General features: G+C 31.7%; 1 protein-coding gene across 23 annotated transcripts in view; it reads left to right on the forward strand.

Annotated features, from left to right (window-relative positions):
* LOC113523092 (TLD domain-containing protein 2) overlaps positions 1–16,619 on the forward strand; it is a 161,447-nt gene that overhangs the window by 71,146 nt on the left and 73,682 nt on the right. For 13 of the 23 annotated variants that reach the window (XM_052897648.1, XM_052897652.1, XM_052897653.1 and 10 more), the window contains exon 2: positions 7,869–8,586. The exons of the other annotated variants lie outside the window; for them this stretch is intronic. In XM_052897648.1, coding sequence (XP_052753608.1) covers positions 8,024–8,586 — 563 coding nt within the window. In that variant the 5' untranslated portion in view covers positions 7,869–8,023. The remainder of the gene's footprint in view (positions 1–7,868; positions 8,587–16,619) is intronic. 23 annotated transcript variants of the gene reach the window in all.

Genomic DNA, 16,619 nt, shown 5'->3' on the forward strand with positions numbered 1-16,619 from the left:
TGCCTTTCTAAGTTGTATAAAAAAAAAAAAAAAAAGATTGATTTCATTTCTGGTTATTGAATTCAATAATTTGTAATCTTGATTATTATGTATGGGAATTCTTTCATGACTTTGTACATGTTGAAAACAATAAGTGTTTATTCTTAAATGTACTTTTTCCTCAATCTAAAAGATTTCTTAAAGATATAACATATTCCAAGCTGTCTAATTCTTAGAATTGTCTACAAAAAATGTATGAGAGCCCCAATCTTGTTTATGGCTCTGAATTTGTCAATTTAATTTTTCTTTAAATTTTAATTCACATTGTACAATACGTAAATACAATATTTAGCATTTCCCTATTTAATATAATTGTACATAGCAATTTCATCAATACGAACCGAAGCGTATTTACGTTAGTGCGGTTCCTTGGCTGATTCGTTTCATATTCTCACGTTTCGGAGTTTGCTTAGTCCGAGTTAATCTTACTCGATCGCAACTAATCTCGGTTTACGTATTTACGTGTATTTAATTATTGTCATTGTTCTTAGCTAACGTATCACTAGCCATGATAACATCTTCTGATTAATTGACCACAATATTTGTAGCAGTCGATTGATTAGTAGTCTATTCGCGTGTGTTCGGTGCTCATTAACTATGCATTGTGAGTGCTTTTGTCAGCCATTGTGTAGCGACTTGTTATTGTCTCCCGTTGCTCTTGATACTGTATTCCCTCTTATAATGTAAACAAACGACAGCTAGTTCTGTCGTGACGGCCAGTCCCATTAATAGAATTCAATGAAAACTTTTTTTTACCTTAGGATGATAATACTGGCAGCTAATACGTATTTTTTTCTTGTTTTATATCTGTAATTTATAACCAAATCACGGACTATTCTTCCATTCTTAGGATGTCTTTATATGGACTTTTAGATTGAGATATTTATTGATATGACTAAGAATTTGATACTACATGTAGATGTTGTCATAAAATAAACTAAATTGATTTGCCTTAGTACTATCCTGCTTATATGTCACCGTAGTCGCTGATTTTATTTTCTTTAGAATGTTTAGTGACATTGGTCTAAATAGTATGTTTATCCGAATGATCGTGATAAGGAAATTTTCATTTACTTACCTACTTGTTTCGTTAGAGTTTGTTATTGATCTATCACTGTATAATCTAATCCTGTTCTGATTTTTTTTAAAGAATGATGATAGATAAGTATTAATTGTCACATATATATAAGAAAGACCAACGCCATAGCTATCACGGAATATACTATATTGCTTGTAATAGTGTATCCACGATAGTTCCAAATTAGAAGATACTAACAATGCGTCAGTATTTAGTACATTTTAGGTACTTAGTATTTGTTAGTAATATCTAAATATAGAGTACATGAAATTATGTTCAAAACGAAAGAGGCATCTGGAATTTATATAGTGAGAATAGAACATAAAATACTACACTATAGGCATTATTTTGACAGAATCCAATTAAAAAAATAGTCAAATTTAAAACGTTTTGAAGTCACTTTAAAATATAGGCCTAAGGCTAAAATTTAACGTCTAAAGATACGAGTAATGTTCATCCATCGGTAGTAAACGCTTGTTTTTCGACACTTTTGTTTATCTACATGTGACCTTTTCATCTACATAGCTTATTCATGTCTAGAATTATAAGTATTTCAAACATTATCAAATGAAAAATTTAAATGCGTAGAAGTATCAGACTACACCAATAGAATGAATTCATGAATTCCTTTATAAACTCATTAAAAATATACACACGCTCAACTGTTCCGTATTATATTAATTAATATGATTACTAAAATAGGCATTGGTGTTAAATCTCTAATATATTAATAAATAATTAAACATAATACTCGTAAATAAAAAACAAAACGATTTTGCGTTATCTTGGATAGATTTTTTTCAACGCCTTTACAATCTATTTGACTCTGGCTACATTAAATTTCGATTGGGGTTCCTACTTAAAATTTATATGTGGTTCTTCAAACAAGGGATAAAAAGGTTTCTTTAGGGTCCGAAATGCGCGTGTAATGCCCCTTGTATTGCACGCGTTCATAGACAACGGTAACCGTCATCAGGTGGGTCGCATGCTAGTTCTCCACCAGTGATATTAAAAAAAAAATATCGAAAAAGTTTGAGTATAATCTACATTAAATATGGTATTTTCTGAAGAGTTGAGAGAGAGTACGAACAGTTTGCCATCTATAAGTAGCTTAAAAACAAAGTTTTGTAGTTTTTAATACACTTAGTTTTAATAATTATATTGCGGAACTTCGCTAGGATGGTTTGTTGAGTTTTATAATTAGCAATATACTTGTTACCCTCATAGAAAAATGGCATACAAATTCATCGATAGATTCGTTATCGCTACTACGTGCAAGGGATAAAACGATACAGCCACGTCCATTGTCTTGTTCTTCTTCGTGCATACTCGAACGGAAATGCATTCTGTCAATAGATTCGTTTGATACTTTTCTACCAGACATTTTTTTTTGTAATGTGGTCAATAAAGAATAAATAAATAAATATTTGTATAAGTAAACTGATTAGATAAATATTGACACGTACCTTAAAAAAAGAACAAATCTAGAAATTACAAATTAAATGCAGATTTAAAAAAAAATATACTATATTAATAATATATAATATACCTATACCTGGCTTCTAGCTTTGTGTACATCAGTATGTCTACCTATTTAGTAAATTTATAAGAATATCACCTAGAGTGTGAACTATGTATCAGGTATTTTGTAAGTACGAGTATATTTAAAATCATGACCTGTATGTGTATGGGACGTGTTTTAACTATGGAGTGCAAAGTCTAGTGAAGGCGCTACACATTTATGAACGTCTGTGCGTGCTTTATCATCTTCTATGTTATTACCATAAAACAGAATAGTGATTTTAAAGCAATATTTTTCATTATAACAACGATTGTAACTATGTTACCAAGGTTTGAAACCAATATCTTATAAAATTTTATAAGTGTAGATATTTTTATTGGAGTTATTGCCAAACCGCTTGGCTTTATGGGGTCGTTTAGTTTTAAAAAGTCATCATTGTTGTATCAGACATTAACTGTCCATTGTTAAACATAGCCTCCCCTATAAGTAGGGTTTTGCCAGTAGTTGTCACGTTTGGCAGGCTGGTTGACAACCGCAGTTAGACTTTTAGTTATGTTTTAAAAAGGACGCTGCTGCATATCACTTTACCATTAATTTCCCTTAGTCGCCTCTTTAAATAACCACGGGAAAGGAAGGGGTGGCCCATTTAATTAACCCATTCCATGTCAGGACCACACAGCGGACAGTTTTAAAAGTACTCATCATTAAATAATATAGTATAAATCGTAATGTAATATATTTTGACGACTTATTTATAAGAAAACATAAAATTTAATCTACTAAAAAGTAACAATTTAATCTACTAAAATGTTACAATACATTATATTCAGTAAATACCGCAACTTTCTTTGCATGAATTTCTGGAAAAGTAATAGATCAGATATGTTAATATTTATAGGATCTGATGTATTTGTACATCAAATTTTATCCAAATGTGTACTTTTTTCGTCAATGAGTAATAAATATACAAATATCCTTACAAACTTTTACGTTTATTATGAATTATTTTACATTAATTTGTAATAAATATACTGTACCAGTACATTATAATGTTAGATAAATAATTAAATTCTTACTTGTTTAGTATAAAAAGAAATATATAATTTAGGTAGGTATTTACACGTATGCGCGTAAAAGGAAAACCCATGAAGTATAGGAAATATGAATCGTATGTATAATGTAAATTGATGACTGCAATAAAAATCATGAATAGAATTTAGATAGTATTTAATATCTATCAACATCAGCATGATATCTTGACAATACACACCGTTATGGGGGGAAAGGATAATAGGAGGATAGTTAGTAATGGAGACTAAAAATCCCATTGCTAGCAATATACCCAACCAGGTCGACCTTCTCGTGGTTCCCCCTGGAAACTATCATGGTTAATTCCTAATGAATTCATCATAATGGACTAACTGGCCTGTTCTCATTCTCATCGATCACCCTTCACTGGTGCTCCGCCAGCGTATCCCGTTAGCGCAGGCGGGATTACCATTCCATTTTCATCCACCAAAAAAAAACACACCGTTTACAAATTTGTTTGTCTCATCCTCCTCCTCCTCCTCCTCCGCGATCGGGACTGGGATATATTTATTAGTCGGGATAAAAAGTAGCCTATAACATTCTCGTTCCTTTTATGAGTAGTATGTGTAAATTATATTTTATAGCGATTGATTAAGTCTTTTAGGTACCAAACAAACAAACTCAAAGTAAGGCTTAGTAGTATTGCCCATTAATTTTGAATCATAACATTGGTGATTCTGATGTTTACTTCTCTAAGTGAACCTAAAATTATGTCAGAGAGGGAAGCCGAATTCTGTCTAGCCCTGGTAACTAAAGGTTTTGAAATCTGCCGCTCATTATTTTGCGATTTATGTTTATAGTCATAGTGAATCAAATAAACATGATTCTGGCGTCAGTAGGCACTTCAAACGGATTGTAAACGTGAAACATCAAAAGCTTAATGTTTCCTAATAAAAATTAGAACCGATACTGTCTTGCTACATAGTACATACATCGGTGGGTTCTTTTATCTTGTCGATTTTAAACAATGTCATGAGAAGGGTTGCTAAATGCTATTTTAGGTTTTACTCAAATATTAAATGTTTTTTCTCCAAATAGATTCGATTTTACCAAATAGAACCCAAAAATTGCGAAAAAATACGCAACTCCCAGCGCTGGTCGCAAATACGTCAACAAGTTGATATCTGGTATCCACTTAGGTAACTTGTAATAGTATTGTACCAGAATTTATTTTTGCAATACATGTAGGTAATTGACAGTATTCTTTAAAAAATTGCTAATTTGGTAAATTATTAGAAAAGATTAATTTTTTTTTAAGAAAGAAATTTTGATTATGAAAATAAGCATAAGCAAACTCTACTTAACAATCTACAACTTAATCTTAAACATAAACTACATATAAACATAAAATCTTAAACATCTACTAAGTAGATGGCGCTACTGAACTATAACGTAAACAAGCTATCAAATGAAAAGCAGTATCATCATCGTATAAAGTTTTAAAGCCATTTTGTTTGATTTTCTTAGCCTAAGTTACACATAATATTTCATTTTATATATAATATATAATTATATAATATATTTTTAATATCTAAAAGTAAAAAGTACATGATTATACGTATATTTTATTTCATTAAAATTTTATTAAAAATATATTTATGTATAAAGTTATATATTTATGCTACCATTTTCTTGGCTTCAAACAGAATATAAATATTCAAATTTTATATTTTTTACTATGCACTTATTAGTTGTATAAAGTGACAGGCTACAAACAAGTATGAAATTACGTCAATTACTATCACTTTTCATATTCTGTACGAGATAAATGTTACGTGTCAAATGTAAAAGTTGTCTATAATATTTCTTATAGGGCAAATGTCTGTGATTTCTCTGATCAATAACCTATACGAGTAATTAGGAATAAGCTACTAATTATAGATGAAGTTAGGAGTTAGGTCGGACGTCCGCCGCTGTTAATCTCTTCGGTGACATTGGGCAGACAAGCTGTCTGTACGTTTGATTGACATATTAAGGTTAAGTAAGTACACTGTAGATGGTAAAAAGAATTAATGTAACAGATATACCTTCTTTTTGTTGATGGTTAAAAATTCAGATGCTTTTAGCACATAACCTCCCACGGCTAATAGCTCAGTTATTGGCTTCCAAAAGATCTTCTGCCTTGCAAATGTTAGGATCGAACGTACAGCTCAGAAGCTTTACACACCAAAAAAACAAATTATTATCCTCTTGCTTTTTAAAGTTGCTTAAATATCAGGGGATAAGACCACCAGCACCAGTTAAAAGTGTTCATAGACTGCAATTGCCGTTTACTTGTAATGTTAGGGAAACCTTGGAGCGTGAGGTCTACTTGTGCTTTACTTGATTTTATTTTAGTTATTCGGACGTGCAGACCAAATGGAGACTTTCTACAAAAATCTGCTTAGTCACCTCAGTACCTTTCGTATTTCTGCCGTGAAGCAGTTGTGTTTGCATGGCTGTTTCGGTTTGAAGGGTGGGATATGATAATGAAATACCACTTTCCATCAGATGGGCCGTCAGATTGTTTGCCATTCTAAGTTGTATAGAAAACGCAGTTAATGAACCGATTTAAAAAAAAGGAGGTTCTCGGTTGTTTTTTTTTTGTTATCTTTGTTGTTACAACTCCGTCATTTCTAAACCGATTTAGAAAAAATATTTTTTTATCTAAAAGGATACACTTTAAGATTGGTCCAATAGAAATTTTATCAAAATCGGTTCAGTACCTTGGTTTTTAAATCAAAATAACTTTCAGGATTGTAGTAGGTGAAGTTTTTTTGTGGAACGAAATCTATTATAAATAAAAGACACAGTATTCAAACACAACAACTCTTCGAAGATGCATTTACAAACTTTGATAACAAAATATGATTGATACTAAAATAGCATTATTGAAATCAACTGCAGACACACTACAAAGTCGCTAGGTTATTTTATGCAATTCGGAGACAACTTTCCCCGAGGCGCGTCGTATACGCGGCCGGCGGCGCAGCCCGACGTCAGGCAGGCTGTTACGAAAGCTGCGACCACCTGCTTATATGGCGTAGCACTTGTTACTGCAACAATTTTTTATAGCTATTCGATTACGGTACGGTTGGTTGGAACGTTTCATTCATTGAGTGTTTAGCTGCATTAGATATCTGATTTTTAAACCTAAAAGGTTTGTAAGGTTAGCTTTTATCTGCTGTGGCATCATATATGAATTTATGTTTGGAAGCTTGTTATTAATTAGGCTTGTCTTTAGCTATGTTTGACAGTGATTGATTCAATCGATAAATGGAAAAAAAGGGAATTAAGGAATTAGAAGATTTTTAATATACTTTAATTAGTTCCAAAGGTTGACTAATTAGAAATTAATTGTTTAACGTTTAGTTAATGGGCGATTGTAATCGCTTTTCATCAATTAGGTTCCCATTTAGCTATTTCTTGTAATAGGGCTTGTAAAATTTTAATTCACAAATTCTTGGAATAACTATTTAAATATTTTAGAATATAGTAATTTTTACCTTTTTTTTGCAAAGAATTTTAACTTGGCTTTATAGAATTTAATAAACTACGCAGTAATTATCGGGCGAGGCATTCGATATAGCTGTAATGTAGTGTTCAGTTCAATATTTTATGTTGATTGGCCATGATTAACCAAATTGTGTGGCGCATTGTTGGTAATGTGAACTCATTTATCGCTCACTGTGAATGAAAGCGCCATATACTGCGCTGCTATAAAGCTTTAGCAGAAGCATAATCCGCGGCCAGATTAAGTCAGCTGAGTAGGTAATACTGGTTTTTATATTTTTTTTTTTGTATTTAAATAAATGATATCATCTTTCAGAAAAGATTTTCATTTATACCGTATAAAGTTTATAGCTCCGAGATATACGAGATTCTTTGTTCATACGATAGATAGGGCTCGGTAACATCTGCGCCGCTGTTTACTTTATTCCTTTGATAATCTTTCCGGGGTTAATTGAAAAGCAAAACCAAATTGTACCTACATTTATTCTTAACTTTTAAAGAAGAAAATTTTGATATTTATTTTGTGAATCATAAATATACGTTGGATACACTAATAAACTTGGTAATGCCACGTAAATAAATATATTTACATTATGAGGAATGGTTTAAAATACAAATAGTCTCATTTTCTATTGTGTCTTCACTTAGTGAACGAAACTACAGAACAGTATAAATACTCGGCCAGTATTTTTGATGTTCTTGAAGTTTTCGAACAGTCAATTTCGAAAATGGTGGAGCCGTAAAAATGTTGATAGTTCCACACAGTGAATTAACAAATTAATACAAAGTGCAGTGAAATTACAATGATGAGTGGTAGTGAGCCGACCTTGACCGAATCTCCGGTGCCGTTGGCCCTGGCGCGGCTACAGGGTCGGCCAGGGCGTCTGCCCCGCGGGCTCCGCACTCACCGACCCAGCTTACCGCTCGCCAGCTTGCAAGAGGCAGCTGATGAAACGCCACGCCGCTACAGTGAAGAAGCTTTTCCCGATATGGACGATGATGAGGCCTTCACTGAAGTTGAAGTGCCTCAGCCATTACGTTCTACCTCCAACGGTCGAAGATCTTCAGATGCCACTTTCTCTGAAAGATACAGAAAGTTGACTGAATTCGATGAACCACCACCGGAGTTACCTCGCCGAGCGTCCCTCGCTGTCCCAGTCGAAGGCGAAATGTACGGTCGCAGTGACAAGGGACGGCGACGCTCGTGGGCGGCTCGTCTACAGCTTGAACGTAAGAAGAGACGGAAATCGGGAGGCAACGATACAGATGAAGAAAGCGATACTCCCTCCTCGACTCCAGTGTACGTTCGTCAAAAGCGACCGTCCTGGTGGAATGTTTTTGTCCCTGACAATATGCTAAAACACAGGTATAGAAAGTTCACATTTTCTATGAATAATTTTGATCAATTGTTATTGTTTTTATTTAAATTAATTAGCTATTAATAATAAGTCAGTGTTATTCAATTATATCAAAGAATTATTATTATCAATACTTAATGATTGCAATGCAAGAATAATGTTGTCCACCTCACATTCGGTGTAGGAATTAGAATGGAAGTACGAATATGGTTCACCATAAAACCTGTTTTCCTTGACCTAATGCTCTAAGACTGATTGTTACTGTTTGTGAACTGGGCGCACTGTTTTCAGGGTTACTGAGTACAGCTATTAAACTAGAACATTGTCATCCATCATGATGAGTCAGACTTTGATCAATCTAATGCACTTCACGTACTTCCTTCACATAAGACAATAGCAAGTAAAATATTAGGTACATTGTATTATAAATTTTGCGACATATACAACGGAAAGCTAATAAATAATGATAAGCAGATACGAAATAAAATTGTCGGTTAAGAAATACAGGATATCCCAAAAAATAGATTTCATAAAAATTAAATAGCGGTACAACTTGTTACTGTTAACTCCGCGTAGCGTTTTAAAAGATAACTCTTAAATATTATAATTTATCACTTTCGATAATTGATTTACGTATTTAAAAACAAAATCCACCAAGGTTTTCGGGTCATATTTTTGATATGATCTAAATTGTTCGATTTCTTTAGTGCAGGATGCGGTAAAAAGATTAATTGTATTTGTCGTTTTTCATCAACTTCATTTCTTGACGGTACATAATCTATAGCTGTAATATGAAAAATTCCATGCTATAGTTCAAGATAATATTAATAATTTATAGAGGCTAACTAGACAAGCGACAAATATATTACGATTTTGTCATCTTGATAAATCTGGTGTCGCTATCATATTTGCGCGAGCTCGGTTCTTATCAAAACAACGATGTGCTTAAAATCAATGTAAATATTATTTATGACAAAGTCTTTATAATAAAACCACTAACTCCATTTCAATGTTAAAACTAAGTCACATAAAGTATTGTACAAATTATCATAAGAACCTTTATCAAAACGTAATGGAACTTTTCAAATTTCGTTTTGAAATATAGAGTTTCAAACTTTTGGCGGTTTTCTATATAAACCAGAAATATTGAATCCTAAATGAAATCAGTTATTTTATATGAAACATGATATTAAAGATTTAAATCGGAAAACTCTTAGAGGCTAGAATATAATACATTTAAGCTAAACTATAGAAAAAGGTACTCGTAAGTACTATCAAAGTAATATACAAACTATTATTTTGAAGGCTGCTATTGATTAATATTTATAATAATAAATCAATCACATTGTTCCTATCATTTAATCATTACACATTAGAAAACTTTAGTAAAGTTGTAAAAATAAATGCTGAATCTATAGCATCACTAAAGATATTGCGAAATAGTTTAGAACTCGAAGGCACTCTAATAATTTCTGAGCACGAAATTGTTCAATTCTCTACTTGAAACTTGCATTGACACTGACGTATAATTAGTGTGCTAACTTCAAAGGATACCAGTAGCGGTATTAAACCACGATGAGACCACATATTTGTCGTCTGAATTTATCAGACGACAGACAAATACATAAGGCTTCATCATATACAGTGTACACATTATAAAACTTGGCCGCTTTCGTAATAAACATACGTACAACGTCACGTTTACATTTCCATGAAGGGCATATGTTGAGGACGAAATTCACCAAACTTGACTCATATCTGGTCGTAATTTATCATTCTTCTGCTTTTTTTTTGTTTTATTTTCATGTCTTAGATACAGCTGAAATATCGAAAATTAGCTAGATAATTTTTTTTAAACAGTTTGGGTTTTTCTTTAGAGACATTACTAATTAATTGACTGGGAGCTCATCATCGACCTAGTCAAGCAGGACCATTTTACAATTTCTGATAAAAATCTCTTTCGTCAAAATTGTTACCGTACTAGGGTTATCTGGATATCTGTAATATGGATATATATATAATTCATATTCCTCTATCTATACGTACTGGTATTATAGTTTACATTAACAGGTTTACTTTTCTTTTAGTTACAGTCTGCATTAAGAGTAAAACACAAAATACATCTGTTATGTTGCATACTGCTAGCCGTCATTTTATATTTTCGTACTCGTCGTCGGCCATAAATTTTAAGCATCTCGTCCTTGTTCCAGTGTAAAGTCCTGGGGTTAACATCTTTGCAGTCGGCAAATGTAAATATGAGCAAGTTTAATAACACTTTCAGTTTTCAAATTTCCGATTGATTTCATATACATATCTGGAATTTTGTAGAAGTGTGCGAAATAAATTTCATGCCAGTTGGCCATGTGACTTGTAAAATATCGGATCAAGGATAATAGGGGGGTCCATTAATAATTAGTTTGCAGATTATATGTCAAAGCTCAACTTTGACATATAATCGCTTTATTATGTAGTTTTCTATTAATTATTAATTTAACTAATATAAAAGTGTACTAGTATAAGTATGGAAATATTTTATACAGTATTAATATAGTTATTAACTTCTTCAATCCACTAAATTGACCTGCAATTGAGCTGTGTACCCGAAATCACATTCATTTTATTAGTACTTATACTTTGTACACGATTTCTTTAAATCATCGCCGCAAAGGCATATAAAGCTTATTGTGTAATGTGTAAAAATATTTTCACCTTGACATTTGTTCTTTCTTGATTATACATATGCTGACTTGTGACTTCATTTGTGATTTAGATAAACATTGGTGTATTCAGGAACGTGTTGTTTAAAGTAAAATATAATACTATATCGTCAAAGTCCTATATCGAGTCAATATAGATATTACAAATTGAATTTGTACGACGTTCAATAGTCGAACGTGCTCCGACTCTGCGTTTCACTTTTGCTTTTGTCGTCAAAAGAACAAAGTGTCTGTTCGAAAGAGATCTGAACTATATAATTTACAACTTCGAACAATATTCAACAATATTGCGTTCATGTTTTTTAAATACAATATCACTCTGTAATAATTTATTTCTAATTCTGTGAAAACGGAATTCTCGTAGTATCACTGTGTTCGCCTGCTCCTTTCTTTGTGAAGACTCCATAATTTTCTAATATTGTAGTGTATTATAGATATTACATGTACCTATATTAAAAAAGTAAGATTTAAATTTTCTTTTAAAAATGGTTTTAATTATCCCGAGAAGATACAAATGATATTAAAATACAATTATGTGGCTATTCTCGTAGTAATTTTCATTTAACTTTTGATCTTTTAAACCTACCAGTTATTGTTTTTGACTTTGCAATTTCTTTACAGATAAAATGATAATAAACAGTACTTTATTTGACTGTTATTTCACAAAGTTTACGAGGGAAAATTATAAATTGTTTAATACGTTTTGTTTAAATTACACAGTACTAAAGTACAATCCCCTCTGGGCTTGAGACTTTAATTTGCTATCTATTTTATACTCTATTCAATTGTATTCACATGGAGAAAAAGAACTAATAATTGCTATTATTTGCATTGAATACTACAACCAGTTACTTCAATTGATTTCCGTAAACATTGTGATTAGCTAGAATAAAGACAGACTCTTAACAAGAACAGAGTTTGTTTCGTAAAAAACAGAAACTTCAATTGCGACAAATATTTGGATTTAGAACACGGAATTGTGTCTACGAGTAGATTTTACTCCGCAGAGAAAAACGGTTTTTTCAATCGTCTCAATACTAAGACTTAGTAATTTCTGCGTTTGTAAAAAGGATTTATTGAAATAAATTCGAATTTGCCGACGTAATCGCGGCACATAGCCAGAAAAATATAAAGATAAATCGACAGCCTTTCTTCCTTTTGGAATTTGTTTAAAGGAACCAATAATTACTATCATTTACATTAATTACTTCTACTATTTAATTTATTTCCGCAAACATTGTGATTAGCGAGACTAAAGAGATATTGTTAATAATAAAGTAGGCGGTTTATATTATAGACTGCCGTGTTGGTTGATGCGGAAAGTTGCGACATATTACATTTAACTACGTGACACGGGCTACGTCATAGTTTAAAACGTTTTCGTCATACATCGCGCGACCTCTGTTCGTTTGTTTCCGTAATCGTACGTTCACCTTTCAATTTCATCAGTAGAATTAATGGTTTATTGGTTTAATCTATTAAAGGTCAATTGAGAATCTTAAACGAATATCAATAGTTAATTATAGAGTGTTTTGCTTTGGTTGTGTAAATTGATTCCAATATTCTCAGTAGTTGTTTGCATTTGGTTTTTGTATAAAAAAAAAAATAAAAATAAAATATGTAGGCAACTGTATCCCAATAGGTTTGGCCAGAAGTATTTTGACAGCAGCTGTTGCTGATGTGATAGACGAAACATTATAATCCATTAAGTTTCAATTTACATTACATTGCAATCCATTACAAAATTGACAGTTTTGTTGATATATCTAAAAAGACTAATTTAAAAAGATATCATATGTTATACATTAAATGTACAATATAATTAACACTAGCTATTTAGCTCGGCTTAGCACGGGTAGTTGTTGAGTTCATCGGTTGATTAGTTTTTGAGATTAAATATTATAATCAAGTTTTACCTCTTTATAATATTAGTATAGATTAATGCTATCTAGTTTATTGTAACGTTCTTTTTATAATTCACTCGTATAGTCATATTTGAAATGGAATCTATTTCTTATCATTTGCTGAGCATTATTTGCAACTATTTTATCAGGAGAGCCTACCGGAGACTATTAATTAAAAAGGATTCCTATATTAGAAACCTATTATATTTAATTTATATTAAAAGTGTATACTAATAAGTAAACCTTGCAAAAAGCCCACAGAGAAACCTCAGTAAGGCTGTTCAAATGAAAAATGTGCGTATCGGGTTTCCCATTAGTTCTACGTGAGCGACGTATACATTACTCATTTGGAATTGACTGATGCAATACTAAACTAATTCTAAAATTACCTATTATCTACAAACACGGACTTTTATACGTTTATTATTATACTAATATCATCCGCGAATTTATTCCTTTGACCGAAATAAATATAGTGTCATTTTCCATCCCAAATACTACGTGCACACTTAAATTTCATGATAATTAGTTGAGCCGTTAAGGTGACTAGAGGTAACAGAAAATAAACTCACTTTCACATCCCACTAATAATGTAAATGTGAAAGTTTGTAAAGGTGTTTGAATGTGTCGATAATTGTATATTTGGATGTTCAGGAGTTTGTTACTCAATCACGCTAAAACAACTGAATGAATTTTAATGAAATTTGATGTATGCACTGATGGAGCAGTTTTTTTATATATTATATTAATAGACCGATTATATTATTGGTAGGGATTATTACAAAAGACTCGTATATAAATCTTATGAATATAATAATGCATACATGTCAATCATACAATAATCGACACCTGAAGTAACAGCTCTAGGTTCTTTATATCATTTGGCTTGTCACAAATATTTATAGTCATAAGTTTCGCCAGTTAGTCAGTAATTACCCTAGTCTATGTTCCTGTAAATATTGTAAAGTGTGCAATGCCGACACATGAAAATCACACATCTCTGTCTGCATACACATTGTATATAAACTAGTGCAGGATTTGAATATTTCAACGTTTCGTGACATTTGTGACATTGGAATCAGTGAACTTCGTAAACATGTCAGCGCTTAAATGTTCTCGAGAGATTCTAGCAATAAAACCAACGATAAATTGCATCTTCCTAGACTTTAATATACGTCGGTTAAAATAAAATCTATTCTAGTACAACATGGGCCATCTTAAAATATTAGTTTTAAAAATTAATAATATAAAAGAGAGATTTAGACAATTCAGAATTGACCTCAATAATAATTGCTTTATAAAAATAATCTACACTTATACTATATGCATATAATATCTAAAATTTCATTATTTTTTTATTTCTTCTTCTTCATTATTATCTTATTAAATTTTAGACTATGACACTAACTAAAAATTTTTTGCCGGCCTAGACAAGTCATAAATAAATAGTGTTGCGACAATAAAAAAAGAGAAACTCGAGCTAGAACCCTAAATGGGAAAGTTGGTAATAAGTATGATAGTATACAGATAGGAAAGTATAATTTTGATATGCGTTTTGTGCATTTACAAGAATGAAACTAATTTTATCGTGTACTTTTGTAAAGTTATCTACTATCAATGTCTTGGATTTCTTCAATTTCAAAAAGTCCGCTACTGATATTGTTGTTATTATCTCTTTTCTATTTGAATTACGGCTTGTCGTATATCTAATAAATGTATGGTATATTACATCGTAAAAAAGCGACATCAATCGTGAACGCACTGATAAACGATGAGATGTTTCGTAGACCTCCAAAATTGCAAATATATATTTACTTAGACATAGATTTTGCTTCATGAAGGATAACGGTTGCTACAATCGTTACAAAAATAAAATAGCTTTAACAGGGGAGTAAACTAACCCAATAAGATTTCTGGTTTATAGTTTGTAAAAATAATTGTGAAATGGCGACGTAATCATGTAACATGGTTACAATAATCTGACGAATTGAAAACCTCTTTATTTTAAAAATTGAAAAATAAATTATTAAATCGTACAAATGTCGATAGCTAATATAATTTGCCGTTTTATACTGTAAACTGTATTAAGCCTCCTGTACTTATTAGGATTTTTTAATTAATATAACAAGAAAAGAACATTTATTGGATTTAATTTGCTACAGAAATAAAAATAATAATATGAATTTAAATCGTAAATTAATTAATTAAAATCGTGCCGTCGTTATGGACGATCGATAAAACAAACATGTTGAGATTCATCTATTAACAGTTTTATCCCAAATCTCGGAGTCTTGCCAACACTCCCACGCTATTTATTATATTTGCACAGATTATATATGTTTATACATCATTTATATGTATATAAAGATCAGTCCAAATAATTGTTTTATTGTATTTAACAAGTAAACAGTAATAAAAATTGATATAGTAATCAGGCCCGTCGTAAGAATTATAATTATTCGCAAATGAAGTCGACTCGACAAAGTAAATTGCTAACAATCGGGCCTATAGACCCTGTTATTTATCTAAGGGGTGCATGCCATCCGGGCCTCAAGTCGTAGAGGGAACAACCCGTTTCATCCTACATTCTGTTATTAAAAATTCTCAAGTTTTAGTTGAGGACCACTTTCTAGAATGACGAAAATCTTGATTTTTGTTGACGATGAGGCGGCAACCCTAAATGCAGTGATGATTTTTGCACTCCAACTCAGAAATATGTTTAAGACGGCCCTGAAAGCATTGATGAATTTTATGACTTGTATGTTTGCATCGCTATTTCTATCCAATTGCAATTGGAATGCAAATAATTTTGCACTGTCTTGTGAATTGGAAAACTATATGAATGCCCTTGGGAAACTATATAATTTAACGTTTCTGGCTGGCATTTGTCCAGGGGCACCATTCACTTTTTTGGCTCTCCTATTTCACCATGTTTACTAACAATCTGTATCTGTCTCGTAAGGTTTTGTTTTGTCTGGTCTACTAATGTTCCATAATTACCCTCAATTATATTGTTTACATTTGTTATGTTATTCATAATGAAAATTCTAAGATTGTTATGGTGTAATTATTACTGTCAATAAACAAGTTTAATTAGAAAAGGTGTATCTGAGACTGTTAGACGATTAGCCCGAAGCGACGCGTAATTTTAATCTCCATGATCATAATCTATTATATCAAAGCACATGGTTCCATTTTCTTTTCCATATTAAAAAACAAAATTAGACCACTCCCATTTGTACCTGCGATTTCATTCTCTTGGCCGGGACATATTGATTGATTGGAATAAAAAATAACCTGTGTTCTTATCTAAACCACATATAGTATATAGGCGCATAGAAGTAACAAAGTAAACTCATTTTTATATTTTGTAAGTACCTAAGGATTGGTAACAATTGATGGATTTTAGAGGACTGTGAT

This window comes from Galleria mellonella, unplaced genomic scaffold (assembly GCF_026898425.1).
Source record: "Galleria mellonella isolate WM207_F2 unplaced genomic scaffold, CSIRO_AGI_GalMel_v1 utg38, whole genome shotgun sequence".
NCBI lineage: Eukaryota > Metazoa > Arthropoda > Insecta > Lepidoptera > Pyralidae > Galleria > Galleria mellonella.